Raw genomic sequence first — 15,592 nt, forward strand, 5'->3', positions numbered from 1 at the left:
TGAGGGATGACAGCGGTGCTGTTTAGTGTCTAGTCAGAGGACGTGGTGTTGCAACTCTGATAGAAGTCCATTCTTTTTCTGTATCCAAGACTGGATGTGATGGAAGGAAAGAGGCTGCTTGATGGATACAGGAGGTGGAGACCAATGCCTGGAAGTCCAGAGATGCAGAACCCTGCGAGGAGAGGTAAAAGGCATGTGGTGATGTGCAGCAGCCTAATTTCTGCGGCAAAGCCTTTTCCTGTGGGTGTTCATTGTGTGTCCTGGACAGAACAGCAAACACTAAGGACAGCAGGTGGTCTGAAGGGGTGACGGAAGGGTGTTCTCCTCTGGTACTACAAGCAGTGAGGCACTTGTCCCTGTGACTGGTTGAGCTCATGCCCCTCCTCTGGCTGTGACCCTCCCACCTCCTCTAGCATCTCCCTGTGTGAAGAGCTTGGAAAGGATGACAGGACAGGGGCCTCATCCTTCTTCCCACCCGGACTCAATGTGAAGACTTTAGTTTATTTGAGGAGAAGGTCATTTATTGACTATTTTTAATGTTCCTTTCTTTTTATTGTTGTGAACTGTAGACCTACATTCCTGAATCCAAGCTCCAAATAGCTTCGTCCTCTGATGTTATCAGTGCAACTCTGCGGCTTCACTGCTAAACACCCATAGTTTTCCTTTACTCCTTAATATAATATCAGTCAAGTTCAGTTCCATTCAGAAATAGTTACATAATACTGGCTCCCATGTGGAAGGCAGCTTATAGATAAGCTGAAAGACTGAACAATTTGCCTGGAGTCAGAGGAAACACACCCATGCTCTTCTGTGGAAGGTTTTTTGATGTTATCCACCAACTGACGCTCTCATTTTAATTTTTATCTGAAATGAGATGCTGAGTTTACCCCTCATGTGTATTGAGAAATGGCTGTTTTGGTGACGATTTCCTGATTTCTCTTTGAGCTGCCCTGTTGAAAGTTATTTGACTAATTATGAAGAACATGAGCCAGGACCCTATGGTTTCTTCATTAAGATATGATGGGATGGATCTCCCCCTTATCACTAGGGTCAACTGAGGCTTGTGGGTTACTCTCTGCCTCTCCTCCTGGTCCTGAGTGTGGGCAAGAGTTTAACACGTCACAAAATGTGGTCTTTGTGTGAAATCTTCACAGTCTACTAAAATCAGAGTAAACCTCTATCCATTTCAGAGCCTTTAGCCGAAGGTGATGTCACTCCCATGAGTCACAACTACAAGCAGTCTACCAACAATGCCGAGACGGACAAGGTAAATGCTGGGGCCACTTTCAGCTGTAAGTCTGTCAGGAAACCCTCATTTGTGGAACAGCATGCTCTGCGGCCTTATCCCTGTTTTCTGTGTTGTGTGATATGTCTGCCTGTTTATATTCTCCAAATGCACAGCCTTAACCCAAGAGTCTACAGGCTGCTTTCTTTTCAGCCTGTCATCTTTTTTCTGGTCAGCTTAGTAGTCAAAGGAACTTAGAAGTCGACCACCCTATGGCTTTTCCCTTGTGTTCAAAATAACAACAACAGGAAGATACACTGCAGTCTATAGCAAAGTCTCTAAGCTTGTTGACTCCTAACACACTACCTCTCTGTGGGATCAGTCTTGTTGTTACTTTCCTCTTTCTGGTCACACTATTCATGTGTGAAGACTGACTGTTCATTGTAAACATGAAAAGACTTCCCCCAATCTTTATATTGTGTGCCTTGTACAATTTATGATGGTTTTAGACAAAGTCATTGTCATAACTCACCACCTTCACGTCTTCATGGGTAAATGAACTGTTTGGAATCCTTTCCAGCAGTATCTTAGGTAAAAGTATTCTGAACACACGGTCCTTCAGTTGTATTCATATGAGCAGGTTCTCTTTGTCTCCAGTCAGTGTGAGAGCTGATACCTTCGCTCATGACACATCCCTGGAAATGTATACCAAAGTCAAAACACATTTGCATTAATTCTGTTTCATGAATGTCTGCCTCTTTTTTCCCATAGGATGTATTACTCTGTGTCTTGTAGTGTACATAAAACCAGAATTCCTTATGAATTCAGGTAAACACTTGGGGGCCTAGTACTCATTGATGTGTAATATGTTCCTCACAGCAAACATTTCCTCAGGTCCCCTACAAGACTCCAGGCATCCCCAACTCCCGAGTGGTTTCTTGGCCTTTGACAGCACTTGCATAAAGTAGGAAGACCTCTTTCTCAGCGAGGGAAGCAGAGGGGGCCAAGTGTGGGGCCGGCAGGCAGAACTTGTCCCCAAGAGTAGCTGTGATTCCATGTGCTGAGAATGAGCTGTGTATTTGCAGTCCATTTTTCTGTGTTCGGAATAAGCCAAAAACAGAGCTTTTGCCATCACTGTAGTGGAGGGATGCAAAGTGATCCTGGACATGGATGTCCGCCTGTCTGGAATATGCTGCTTCATTAGTTTAGAATTACTTATTTCATCCTGTAAGATGGGATCATTTTGTTCTAAATTCTCAGACCTGGGCAGGGACATGTGGTGACAGTAGTTTAACCGCCTGCGTTTAGTTGCCTAAGCTGTAGGTGGTACCCAGTGGCAGGACAGAGTTTTCAGGTACTGATGCTAATCTCTTGGATCCTGGTGGCAGAGAAGGGGGCAGGTGCTGACCCGTACTTCTATGGGTTTCATCTGCTTTGCGGATTGGTTCTCTTGTGTGGCATCTGCACATAGCTGTCACTTCTGTTCTGCAGGGCAGTGTGGATCCGTGGCGACCTCCTCCATCAACTGGAAGATTCTGCACACCCTACCCTAGAGGCCACCGTATGATCTCCTGGGCACATCCACCTCCTGTACCAGGTTCGGGACCATCCCAAACCCCTCCACCTGCACCACTTGGTAAGATGATCTGGGCAGTATGAGTTGGCTTGCTAAGAACCTTCATCTAATTTTTGTTGTTGTTGAGTCTTTTTTAAAGAAATTTGTTAATGTTTATTTATTTTTGAGACAGACAGAGACAGGGCATGAATGGGGGAGGGTCAGAGAGAGGGAGACACAGAATCTGAAGCAGGTTCCAGGCTCTGAGCTGTCAACACAGAGCCCGACGTGGGGCTGGAACTCACGCACTGTGAGATCATGACCTGAGCAGGAGTCGGATGCTTAACCGACTGAGCCACCCAGGTGCCCCGTTGTTGAGTCTTGTACAAGGTGCAGAGGTGGTACCACAGACCATTGAAATGAAAGGAACATGCCTGCCATCATCACCACATTCCTTGAGTTTCTCATGATTGACTTATCATCCTTGGGTCATTTCCCCCACCTTGTGTTGGTACAGGTGTCTCTTGTGGAGATGGAATGGGGCTGTATGCAGAAAAGCAGGCATAGCGCTTCAGCAGATGTGTGCCATACACAGTCCACGTGCAGGGCGGTGGGAGGCATGAGGCTCAGCCTAACGTATATCCATCCAGTTGAGCCCCCAGTCATCCACAGTTGTTTGAGGAGTTCTGAAAACACCTGAACCAGGGCTTTTATGGGGCTTCATCAGAGTTTAAAGAATGGCTCTCCCTTTACCTTGGGATCACCTGAAGCATGTGGGATACCCTGTGCATGTGATTTGGGATCTGACTGGGCCAGAGAGTTTAGGTTGCTTGAGGAATGAGGAGAGTGGTTTTTGTTTTTTGGGTTTTTTTGTTTTTGTTTTTGTGTTTTTGTTTTGTTTTAATTTTTTTTTAACGTGGATTTATTTTTGAGACAGAGAGATACAGAGTATGAATGGGGGAGGAGCAGAGAGAGAGGGAGACACAGAATCGGAAGCAGGCTCCAGGCTCTGGGCCATCAGCCCAGAGCCTGACACGGGGTTCGAACTCACGGACCGTGAGATCGTGACCTGAGCTGAAGTCGGACACTCAACCGACTGAGCCACCAAGGCGCCCCATGTTTTGTTTTTTTAATCTCTGCACAATCTACTCAAATCAGAATAAACCTCCATCCCTTCTAGGGCCTTTTGCGGATCCACATGTTGCTCCTGTGAGTAACAACAACACTGACTCTACCAAAGGGACCACGAAGGACAAGGTAAATGCTGTGGACATTTTCAGTTGTAACTCTTTGGCAAAACCCTCCTTTTTCTGTTCAGCGCTCTCTCCTGGCTTTGTGTCTGTTTTGTGTGTTGTATGATATGTCTGCTTGTTGTTCTCATTTTCCAAATGCACAGCCTTAACCCAAGTGTCTATGGGGTTCTCTCCTTTCTGCCTGTCAACTCCTTGTGGAAGGTTTAGAACCAATCGTGCCTAGGGCTGAGCACCCAAGGGCTTTTCTGGTATATACCTGGAAATAACCCAGGGAGGGAGAGACCACACTCCACCTGGAAGTCTTTTGGCATGACTTATTTTTTCTGGACCTCCTCAGTGTGGAATCATTGCTCTTGCTGTTTCTTCCTGTTCTGTTTCTTTCTAGGGGATTAATGTGTTCAGAAAATCGGCAGTTATCCTTATGTTTTGAAAATGCAAACTGCCTTCACTCCAACTTATATTTTTGTATGTGTCATTTAGAGTGGTCTTAGACAAAGTATATGTAATACCCATCAACATTCAGCCTTTTTTTTTTTTTTTTTTTTTTTGTAACCGTGCTGTCTGGAATCCCTTCAGGTGTGCCCTGGGTATACATATTCTGAACTACGAGAGGTGACATATTTGTCCTAGAAAACACGCATTGCTACATGCGTGGTGAAGAGAGACAATCCGTAATTACCTGCATTGTAATTCTCCACTGTGTCCTTTGTGTTCACATGAGCACGTTCTCTTGTGTCCTGTGTCACTGTTACAGGTGTAACAGTGGAGATGTACAGCAGAAACGAAAGTGTATTTGTGTTAATTCTGTTATTTAGAATTTCAGCTCATCTTTTAGAGAACAAAAGTACCCTGCGAGTTGTACTGTATTTACCTGAGAAGTACCGCTGAATGCAAATAAATTAGCTAAGCCTACCTAACATGTATAGGTAACATGTTCTCTAAGAACATGCTTTTCGAGGTTCTCTGCATGACCTCAGGATCCCCATCCCCGAACATGTCTCTGTGCCCATGGATAGCACTTGCAGAGAGGAGAAGACCTCATTGTCGGGAGAGAAGCAGATCGGGCACAGGCGGGGGCTTAGAGGCAGAGCTTTGAGCCACGAGGGCTATGATTCCATGTGTGGAGCCTGGGATTGTCATTCCTTCTCAATCTGTAGTTCTTCACATACAAATAAGCAGCCTCTGTGGTGGAGGCGGAGGCGGGGTGGAAGGCGATTCTGGACTTAAATGCCTTCCTATCAGGAATATGCTATTTTATTAATTTGGTACTCCTTCCATAAATCCTCTCGGACACGAGCTTGCTGTTCTACATTTGCACACATGTGGGAACACTGGTTTGTCCCCATAGCGTCCGTTCCCCACCCCCAAAGCTATAAGTGGAACCCAAAGTATGGGTAGAGATTTTGGCGCTGCTGCTGCCCTCTTGGAACCTGGTGGTGGGGAAGCTGGCAGGAGATGAGCACTGCTTCTTTGGGTTGTTGCCACTTTTTGCTGGTGTTGGTGCTTTGCTCTGTCCTACGAACATAGCTTTCTTTTCTGTTCTGCAGGCCATTATGAATGCAAGAGGGCCTGGTCCTTCCCCAGGATCGCCTTGCAGGCTGTCCCCCACGGACCACCCTTCACCACCAGTCACGGGCCATGGGCCACCTCCTCCACCAGCTCCTCCACGTACTAAATTTGGTAAGATTACCTGAACTGGATGAGTGACCGATAAAGCGTATTCGTCTTCTTGGTGAAAGACTTGGTGGGAATGATGTAGGGATGCTTGTGAGGGCTTGGCAATTCAACTGCAAACCTGCCTGGGGACAGTGTCACATATCTCAAGTTTCTCAGGACATAGTGTACAATGGGCTGTGTCATTTCCCTGTAATGAGGTCAGCTGTAGGTTTCTCTTGTCTACAAGAAAGAGGAGTTTTACACAAAGGCAGATGTATCAGGAGTACTGGTGCCTGTCTGAAAGACACAATGCTTTGAGCTCCGTGAAGGATGAGATGCACCCCTAAGTGTAGGTGCCTCAGGTGTCCCGTCTGAAAGGGGGCACATGCATTATATGACACAGACCTTGTGGTCACCAGAGTGGAAATACCAGTGAAGGATCCAGTGCGAAACTGGGGGAAACTTGAATCACGCAGGAATAGAAGGGAAGTTGAGCACAGTAAGCAGAGTTTGAGGAGGTGCAGAGGGGAGGGCGTTGGGGTCAGTAGGATGGACTTGGAGGCCATTTCTGGCAGGGCCCACACACTGGGAAGGGAGCATGAGGACAGTGTGAAGTCTGCAATGGACTGCTGCACGGGTTCAACCACAATGTAGAATGCAGTCATCATCTCTGAAATGTCAACGTCACCACAGTGCACCTAGTTCATAATCTAAATAAATTTTGTTGTTTCCCTTGGTTTTCTGAAGGGTCTGGACGTGTATGAAGAATGTTCTGGGAGACTTGGGAAGTTAAACTTAGTCTTAGGAAACGCTTGTCTGCCTAAGTTAGTGTGTCTCAGTGAGACTAAATGTGAAGGCAGGTTGTAGATCAGCTGTGCCGCTTCCTTGGCCTTCAGCCTGAGTCAGACTCTTGGTGGGGAACTCAGGGGTGAGGAGGAGCCGCCCCTGCTGAACTCTGGTCACCACACCCCTGCGTCTGCTGTCACCACCCTGCCTGCAGGTTTGCGTCTCCGAAAGTTCCCTCGCAATCTCCTGAGGTTTTGCCTGTGTTCCTGCTGTGTCAGCTCTAACACCAGCTCTCGGCGGTCATCTCAGAGCCTCAGGTTTGTAATCTGAGAAACAGGGACAATGTTGGTTTCTGAGGTCAGTACGATGAAGAGGTGAGAAGCACTTAAGGAATTTGTAAAATGTATGGGAGGAGTGGACACTCACCCTTCTCAGGGTGGAAATGAATGTATCTCCACACAGAAGGTCCTCAACAGATGTGCATTCAATTTCATGAAACTAAGAGTGTCATGCCTGAGGCTGAGAGGTTGGCAATCCGTGTTTCAAAAAATACGGCAAAGACCCTGTGTTTTTTCTTTTAAAATTCAGGTCCTACTTTATGAAAAAGAAAAAGATAACTGTGATAGTGTGTACATTCAGGGATCTATATCTAAGATTTGAAGACAGTCCTAATCCCTTAGAGGTAGACACACAGATGCAGCCACACAATTAAGTGTTCATCCAAGGCCACAGATATATTGTTGAAGACAAAATACATAGAGGAGAACACAAGATCCCATTGCAATAACCCAAAATCTCTTTGCCTTACAGGAGAATGTGAAATTTGAAGAGGACCCTGAACTGTGACCACTGGCTGTGGTGATGTGATATATTTAGAAAAGTTGTCTGATATGCGTATTTGACTGAATTCTTTCCCTGACCATTCCTGTCCCCTCTATTTTGTTTTTCCTCGTTTCCCCTAATAAACCCATCACAGTTCTGTATCTCTGTCATTATCTGCTTCCAGGAGGACCTACGGTCATTCTGTGTTGATGTACACAGTGTGACCCCTGTATACACGGTCACGAACAGGTAGAATCTACAGTAATACGGGGCAGAAGATAAGTGACTGTTTGAATTGTATTGACTGCACATGTCCCGCTGGTTCCTTCTGGGGTGGTGGCCACAAGCTTCCTCCAGATCTGGTGACAGTTGTGGTCACTCGTCAATAGATCCTCGCAAGCACGTGGCACTTCCTACTCACCGTGGTGTGTGGTGATCAGCAGGGCAGCTATCAGCCCCCAGGACATGGCTGATTCGTGATTGCAAGACATGGATGAGGGGTCAGCAGTGTCTTGGGTAGAACAGTGCGGACACCCTGCATTAATCCACATGATGTGGATTTTCCCACGTACCAGCTACGTCATTGGTGCTACCTGGTAGCACCAATCCAGGTGGGAGCTGTTGTGGGTGTGAGTCTTATAATGGCCCATATTCCTCTCAGTGTTTTCTGTTTTTATCTTTTATTTTGATGCAATGTTTATTTTTGAGTGAGAGAGAGACAGAGCACAATTGAGAGAGGGGCAGAGAGAGAGGGAGACACAGAATCCAAAGCAGGCTCCAGGTCTGAGCTGTCAGCACACAGCCCGACGTGGGGCACAAACTCACAAATCCTGAGATCATGACCTGAGCCAAAGTTGGACACTTGAGTGATTGAGCCACCAAGTCGCCCCACCCCCCACTGTTTCCTTTTTGAGGGCTGGGCAGGGCAGATGTCAATGACATGATACCCATTCCTTCCGCACCACCAAGGAGGAGTTGGGTGTAAGCATCTGACTCTTTCCGGGTCCTCAAAGCCCATGCGTTCTGCCCCAGAGCGCCTGACTCCTGCTGGGCCCGCCTTCCTCCCAGGTTATGGAGGCAACCAGGCTTCCATCCACGTTGGGGTCATGGCTGGGCCACCAAGGGCTCAAAATCTGGCTGTCCACATGCTTCCCTGCGGTGGCTGGGAACAGCCATGCTCCAGTAAAGGTCAGCATGAGCAGCTTCTCTAAACAGGATTCTCATCCACTGTGATCAGGGCCTGAGCTAAAACATGACAGGGGAGAGGGGGACACAGGGGATGTGGTGCCATTTCCTGGACAGGGCTGCGCAGAGCAGAAGGCCAAGGCCTGCTAATCTCTGGATTCTGGATGGTAGGTGAGCAGTTTAGAACACCACAGCCTTCTCTTACATCAAAAGAGAAACCTATATCTTCACCCAGCCTTCCTCTGATATGAAGAGATGGCAATTATGATTTGAAGCCACAATTATCTACCTATGAGTCTGATGGAAATGATTTCATCCATCTTCGTCCATAAAGCACTTTTCATTGAAATTACCCATATAGAGGCAGGAAATTTATACCAGATGTGTAGCTTCCTCTAGATGCACATTCTGACCTTGTCCCATTTGTGTCCTCAAAGACATTATTGACAACTTGAAAAATAAGCTCTCAACATCAAGATGGTGACAATAGAGAATGTGGTATAAATGGAATTTCATATGTTCTCAATTAGAAATAATTTTTAATGGTGAAGGAGAAATTAAAAATATTGTCATTTTTAATTGAAATATAGGAGACTCACCATGTTGTATTAGTTTCAGGCATATATCATGGTGATTCCGTGTGTATACATTACGCTCTCCAGGTACCTATACAAGGGTAGCTATATTGGGAAAGCATGCAACGCTTTCTTACAGGATTGACGCTATTCTATGGGCTGTACCTTGGATCCCAATGGCTTATTCATTCCATAGCTGGAAGCCTGTATCTCTTTCTCAGAGGTGTCAACTTTTTTATTTACCCAAGTATTTTGGTGCTAAACACCATAACCTGTAGGTCAGCAGGTGTCAATTTGCAGTCTGTATTTCTGCGAATGCTGCTTAAAGCATTACACATGATATCACTACGTCAATAAATTCGGTTTCATTCTTCACTCAGTAAAAAGGAGAAGGAAAAGGTTTCTTTGTGTCCCAAGCAAGCCCTTCGCTAAGACCCTTCTGGATCAGGAGAACAGGCTTCACTGGACCAGCTGCACTCTCAGTACTTCCAGCTGAGCAGCCATGGCCTTGAGCTTTGCAGGAATTCCCAAGGCGGCCGGCAGAGGGCGCGCACGTACCACGCCCAGGGAGGGGCCGGGCCTCTGCGTGGGAAGTGCTGGCCTGAGAAGGCGCCCACTAGGCTTTTCTGATTCAGGGCGCCCCGGAGCTGGAAAGGCTTCCTTGCTTCTGAGGACCCAGTGCCTCTGAATGTGGGCAAAGAGCCAGAGCTGCGTTTCCAGCAGGTTCCGCCCCCGGGCCTGGGGGAGACCCTGGAGGCTTCGCAGCCCCTTGGCATCTCCTAGGTGGTGGGGCTGAGTCCCGAGGCGGGGGAGGCAGGGCCTGGGCGGTTTCCCTGGAAGCGCGAGTGGTCGGTTGGCGGCACAGTCCCTCGCTTTTTCTGGGCTGTTCGTGGTTTGTTCCTCATTTCCCCTGCCGGTATTTCCCTGGAGGATCCGTGGATTCATGGGGTCCCGTGAGGCCACATCAGAGAGGCTGGGGTTGGTTTGTTCCAGGTCAGGCCTGTTTCGGGGGAGAAATCCAAACACAAATTCGGAGGAACAGGAGCCGCATTTAGTTGGGAAGTGAAGACGCCAAATGTTGACTCTCAGGACCTTCTAGAAGAAGGAGCTGGGACCCAGCTCATTTCATAATTTGAAAATAGTAGCCAAGGTGCTTACGGTAAAGTCATAACAGATGTGTAGCTCCCTGTAAGTTGCATGCGACCTTGTCACAAGTGTCCATCAAAGATATTATTAGTGACTTTTCAGAGAAGCTCTCAACATCAAGATGGTGATGTTAGAGAATGTGGGATAAATGGAATTTCAGAGTCTAAATTAGGCATGATTTTTAAAAAAAATTTAATGTTTATTTTATTCTTTTTTTGAGAGAGTCCTAGCTAGGGAGGGCAGAGAGAGAGGGAGATGCCAAATCTGAGGCAGGCTCCAGGCTCTGAGCTGTCAGGCAGAGCCTGACGTGGGGCTCAAACTCATGGACTGCAAGATCATGAACTGAGTCGAGGTCGGACGCTTAACTGACTAAGCCACCCAGGCGCCTCAGGAATGATTTTTTTAATGGCAAAGAAGGAGAAATTAAAAATAGTGTAAAGGATGTCGATTCTTTATTGAAATATTGTTCACACATTTGTTGTATTAGTTTTAGGCATAAAGTGTAGTCATTCCATATGTCTATAAATTATGTTGGACTTAACCACAAGTGTAGCTATCACCTGAAAGCATGCAACTTTATTATTACAGGATTGACTCTATTTCATCGGCTGTACCTTGTAGCCCTAGGACTTATTCATTCCAGAGCTGGAAGCTGGTATCTCTCTCTCAAACGTGTCAATTCTTTATCTAACCTAAGTATTTTGGTGGTAAACACAATTACCTCTTGTTCAGCATGTGTAAATAGGTGGGCTGCTTTTCTGTGACCCTTGCTGCGTTACAAATGATGTCATTACATAAATAAATGTGGTTTCATTCTTCACTCACAAGAAAGGGGAAGGAAAAGACTTCTTAGTGTCCCAGGCCCTGTCACTAAGACCCCTCCCAATGTGGAGAACAGGCTTACTTGCCCAGAACACCTTCAGTCCCTCAGCTGAGGGCCATGGCCTTCAACATTGCAGGAATTCCCATGGTGGCCAGCAGAGGGCGTGCGAGCACCACAAACCCTGGGGGCGGGCTCCTCTCTATGCACGGTGATTGCCGGCAGAGGGCGCCTCATCGGCTTTTCTGACCCAGGGCACCTCAGAGCAGGAAGGGCTTCTGTCGCCCCCAGAGGACTCAGGGCTTCTGCCCTTGCCTGAGGACAGAGACCAGAGCTGCATTTCCAGCAGGTTCTGCCGCCCTCCCCAGGGGAGACCTTGGGAGACTTGCAGCAACGTGGTGTCTCCTGAGTCGCCAGAGAGAAGCTGCCTCGTTGCACTGAGTGTTGAGGAGAGGGCCCTGGGTGGCTTCCCTGGGCACTGGCCAGTCGGTCAGCAGCACAGGCCCTTGCATTTTGTGAGCTGTTCCCGTGTTTCATTCCTCACTTTCCCGGACAGTATTTGAACAAGACGTATTTTATTAAAGGACCCGTGGATCGAGGGGTCTCACGACATCACATCATGGATGCCGTGGATGGTTTGCTCCAGATTCAGGCTGGTTTCCAGGGAGAAATCCTGACAGAAATTCAGAAGACCGGGAGCTGCATTCAGTTAGGATGTGAATACATGAAATATTCGTCTCAGGACCTTCTAGAAGAATGAGCTGGGACCCACTTTCCGAGTCCTGCTGGAACCAAAGACCGAGGTAAGGGCACAAACTGTCCCCCACATCTTACATGCTTTTACAGATTTTCATGGTTATTTTTCAACCTAGTGAAATGATTGAAAACTACAGAAAATCTGGTAGGTAGGTGTCATTAACCTTATGTTATAGTTTAGTTTAAATTCCAGGTGGTAAAGTAGAGTGTAATATTAGTTTCAGGTGTAAATATAGAGCAACACTTCCAGACGTCACTGGGTGCTCATCCCAGGTGCACGTCTTAATCCCCATCACCTGTTTCATCCATTCCCCCCCCCTCCGCCATCCCACTGTGGAAACCCTCAGTTTGTTGCCTAGTTAAGAGTCTGTTTGTCACAGTCTCCTTCCCCCAATCCCCCCAACCCCCGCCCCCTTTGTTTTGTTTCATTTCCATGTGTTAGTGAAATCCTATGGTATTTGTTTTTGTCTGACAGGCTTATTTCACCCAGCATAACATTCTCTCGCTCCATCCACCTCATGGCAAATGACAAGATTTCATGTTTTACAGCTAAATAATATTCCATTCCATATACTACATCTCAATTTATTTGTCAGTTGATGGAAACTTGGGCAGTTTCCGTAATTTGGCTGTTGTAGCAAATGCTGCTGTGTCCCTTTGAAGTATTATTTTTGTATTCTCTGTGTAAATATCACATAGTGAAATTGCTGGATTGTAAGGTAGTTCTGTTTTCAATTTTTTGAGGAATCTCCATGATGTTTTCCAGAGTGGCTGCACCAGTTTGCATTCCTACCAACAGTGCAAGAGGTTTCCTCTTTCCCCACATCCTTGGCAACACGTGTGGTTTCGTCATTCATTGATTTTAGTCATTCTGACAGATGTGATGAGTTATCTCATTGTACTTTTGAATTGTATTTCCCTGAATATCAGTATTGTTGAGCATCTTTTCATGTGTCTCTTAGCTATCTGTATGTCTTCTTTGGGAAAATACCTATTCGTGTCCTCTGCCCATTTTCAGTTGGATTTCTCACTTTTTGGGTGTGTATAACTTTATATATTTTGGACACTAACCCTTCATCAGATGTCGTTAGCAAATATGATCATGCTGTAGGTTGTGTTTTAGTTTTGTTGATTATTTCCTTGGTGACAGAAGCTTTTTATTTTTATGAAGTCCCATTCTTTTTGCTTGTGTTTCCCTTACCTCAGGAGATATATCAACAAAGACGTGTGTACAGCCATTGTCAAAGAAGATACTGCCTGTGTTATCCTCTGGGATTTTTATGGTTTCGGGTTTCACACATAGGTCTTTATCCCTGTTGGATTTATTTTTGTGTATGATGTAAGAAAGTGGTCTGTTGCTGTTTTATTTTGTTTTGCAAGTTGCTGTCTAGTTTTTCTAAAAACATATGTTGAGACTTTTTTTTAATTATTTATTTATTTTTGAGAGAGAGACAGAGAGCATGCAGAAGAGGGGCAGAGAGAAATGGAGAGAGAGAACCCCACGCTGTAGAGAGAATGTCTACACTGTCAGTGCAGAGCCTGACACGGGTTTCAAACTGATAAACGCTGAGATCATGACCTGAGCTGAATCCACAATTAGATGCTTCCGTGACTGAGCCACCCCTGTGCCCCAAGACTCTCTTTTTTTCATTGGATATTCTTTCCTGCTTTGTTGAGGATTAATTGACCATATAGATGTGAGTTCATCTCTGGGTTTCCATTCTATTGATTTATGTGTCTGTGTGTTTTTCTTTTTCTTCCTTCCTTCCTTCCTTCCTTCTTTCTTTTTTTTTTTTTTTGCCAGTACAGTGTTCTCATCACTACAGGTTTGTAATATAACCTCAAGTCTGGAATTGTGAGGTCTCCAGCTTTGCTTTTCTTCAAGTTTGTTTTGGCTGTCTGGGGTCTTTTGTCGTTCCATACAAATTTGGGGATTACTTGTTCTAGTTCTGTGACAAATGTTTTGTTAGGGTGATAGGGATTGCATTACATGTGTAGATTGTTTTGAGGAGTGTAGACATTTTAACAGTATTTGTTCTTCTCATCCATGAACATGAAATGTATTCTCATTTCTTTGTGTCCTCTTCCATTTCTTTCATCAGTGTTTCATAGCCTTTAGAGTATAGGTCTTTCACCTCTTTGGTTGGGTTTATTCCTGGTATGTTGTGGTACTTGGTGCACCTGTCAATGGGATTGATTCCTTACTTTCTCTTTCTGTTAATCCGTGATTCATCTATAGAAACGCAATAGATTTCTGTACATTGATTTCTGTATATTGTGACTTGTGAAACTCATGTATCACTTCTAGCAATTTTTATGGGGGTCTTTCATGTTTTTTATAGAGAGCATCATGTCAGTTACAAATAGCGAGTGTTCCACTTCTTCCTTGCCGATTTAGTGCCTCTTATTTCTTTTTGTTGTCTGATTGCTGTGTCTAGGATTTCCAATACTATGTGGAGTAGCAGTGGTGTGAGGGGTCATCCCTGCGTTGTTCCTGACCTTCGAGGAAAAGCTTTCAGTTTTTCCCCATTGAGGATGAGATTAGCTGTGGGTTTTTCACAGATGGCCTTTAGTATGTGCAGGTAGGTTGAGTCTCAATCTATTTTGCTGAGGGTTTTTATCATGAATGGATGTGACATTTTGTCAAATGTTTTTCCCGCATCTGTGGAAAGCATCATATTGTTCTTCTCCTTTCTTCTATTACTGTGGTGCATCATGTTGATTGATCTGTGAATGTGGAACCACCCTTGCAGCCCAGGAGTCTATCCCAGTTGATTATGGTCAATGATTCTATTAATGTATTGCTGAGTTTAGTTTGAATGTATTTTCTTGAGAATTTCTGCATATATACTCATCAGGCTATTGGTCTGCAGTTTTATTTAAAAAAATTTTAGGGGCGCCTGGGTGGCGCAGTCGGTTAAGCGTCCGACTTCAGCCAGGTCACGATCTCGCGGTCCATGAGTTCGAGCCCCGCGTCAGGCTCTGGGCTGATGGCTCAGAGCCTGGAGCCTGTTTCCGATTCTGTGTCTCCCTCTCTCTCTGCCCCTCCCCCGTTCATGCTCTGTCTCTCTCTGTCCCAAAAATAAATAAACGTTGAAAAAAAAAATTAAAAAAAAAATTTTAAATACATTTTTAAATGTTTATTCATTTACTTAGAGTATATAAAGGTGAGGGAGGGCAGAGGGGTGGGAGAGAGAGAGAATCCTGAGCATGCTCCACACTGTCAGCACAGGGTCCAATGTGGGACTCGAACCCAGGAACTGCAAGATAATGACCTAATCTGAAGTTAAGAGTTGGACAGTCAACCAACCAAGTCACCCAGGGTCCCCTGCAGTTTTCTGCTTTAGGGGAGTCTTTATCTGGTTTTGGTGTCAGGGTAATGATGGCCTGATGACATGAATTGGTAAGTTTTCCTTCTTTTTTATTTTTTGTAAGAATTCGAGAAGAATAGATATCACCTCTCCTTTAAATGTTTGGTAGAATTCATCAGTGAAGCCAGCTGGCCCTGAACTCTTCTTGTGTTGGGGGAGATATTTTTTTATTACTGATTCAATTTCTTTCTGGTTTCAAATTTTATGTATCTTCCTGTTTCAGTTTTGGTAGTTTATGTGTTTCGAGGAATTTATCCATGTTTCTCAGTGTCCAATTTGTTGCCTATCGTTTTCCCTAATATTATCTTCTAACTGTATTTCTGTGTTGTGTACTGTTATTTCTCCTGTCTTATTTGTGATTTTATTTACTTGAGTCCTTTCTCTCTTCTTTGTGAAAAGTCTGCCTAGGAGGTTTTCAAGGTGATTACTGTTTTTAAGGAAC

The 15,592-nt window shown here is 45.4% G+C and overlaps 2 protein-coding genes and 2 long non-coding RNA genes across 6 annotated transcripts in view; 2 read left to right on the forward strand and 2 right to left on the reverse strand.

Annotated features, from left to right (window-relative positions):
- Nucleotides 1–9,315, reverse strand: part of LOC147571033 (uncharacterized) — a 31,256-nt gene extending 21,941 nt beyond the window's left edge. The window contains exon 1 of the long non-coding RNA XR_015247794.1: nt 9,082–9,315. This is a non-coding gene — a long non-coding RNA (uncharacterized LOC147571033). The remainder of the gene's footprint in view (nt 1–9,081) is intronic.
- The window catches only part of LOC147571030 (transport and Golgi organization protein 1 homolog), a 494,441-nt gene that overhangs the window by 165,016 nt on the left and 313,833 nt on the right, over nt 1–15,592 (reverse strand). The gene's annotated exons all lie outside the window — the stretch shown is intronic.
- LOC147571035 (uncharacterized) lies at nt 80–7,458 on the forward strand. 2 transcript variants are annotated; one of them, XM_086696691.1, is made up of 7 exons: nt 80–184; nt 1,191–1,267; nt 2,717–2,861; nt 3,961–4,037; nt 5,581–5,713; nt 6,690–6,792; nt 7,286–7,458. In XM_086696691.1, the coding sequence occupies exons 1-7, from the start codon at nt 100–102 to the stop codon at nt 7,293–7,295; spliced, it is 630 nt and encodes a 209-aa protein (XP_086552817.1). In that variant the 5' UTR covers nt 80–99; the 3' UTR covers nt 7,296–7,458. The 2 variants fall into 2 exon arrangements, with proteins under 2 accessions (XP_086552817.1, XP_086552816.1); XM_086696690.1 differs by lacking the exon at nt 7,286–7,458 and having other exon boundaries at nt 6,690–6,939.
- LOC147571036 (uncharacterized) overlaps nt 10,435–15,592 on the forward strand; it is a 59,282-nt gene continuing 54,124 nt past the window's right edge. For both annotated transcript variants that reach the window (XR_015247796.1, XR_015247795.1), the window contains exons 1-2: nt 10,435–10,555; nt 11,608–11,826. This is a non-coding gene — a long non-coding RNA (uncharacterized LOC147571036). The remainder of the gene's footprint in view (nt 10,556–11,607; nt 11,827–15,592) is intronic.

The sequence above is a fragment of the Puma concolor genome, unplaced genomic scaffold (assembly GCF_028749965.1).
Source record: "Puma concolor isolate L17-30 unplaced genomic scaffold, mPumCon1.1.hap2 unalloc_scaffold_7, whole genome shotgun sequence".
NCBI classification, from domain to species: domain Eukaryota; kingdom Metazoa; phylum Chordata; class Mammalia; order Carnivora; family Felidae; genus Puma; species Puma concolor.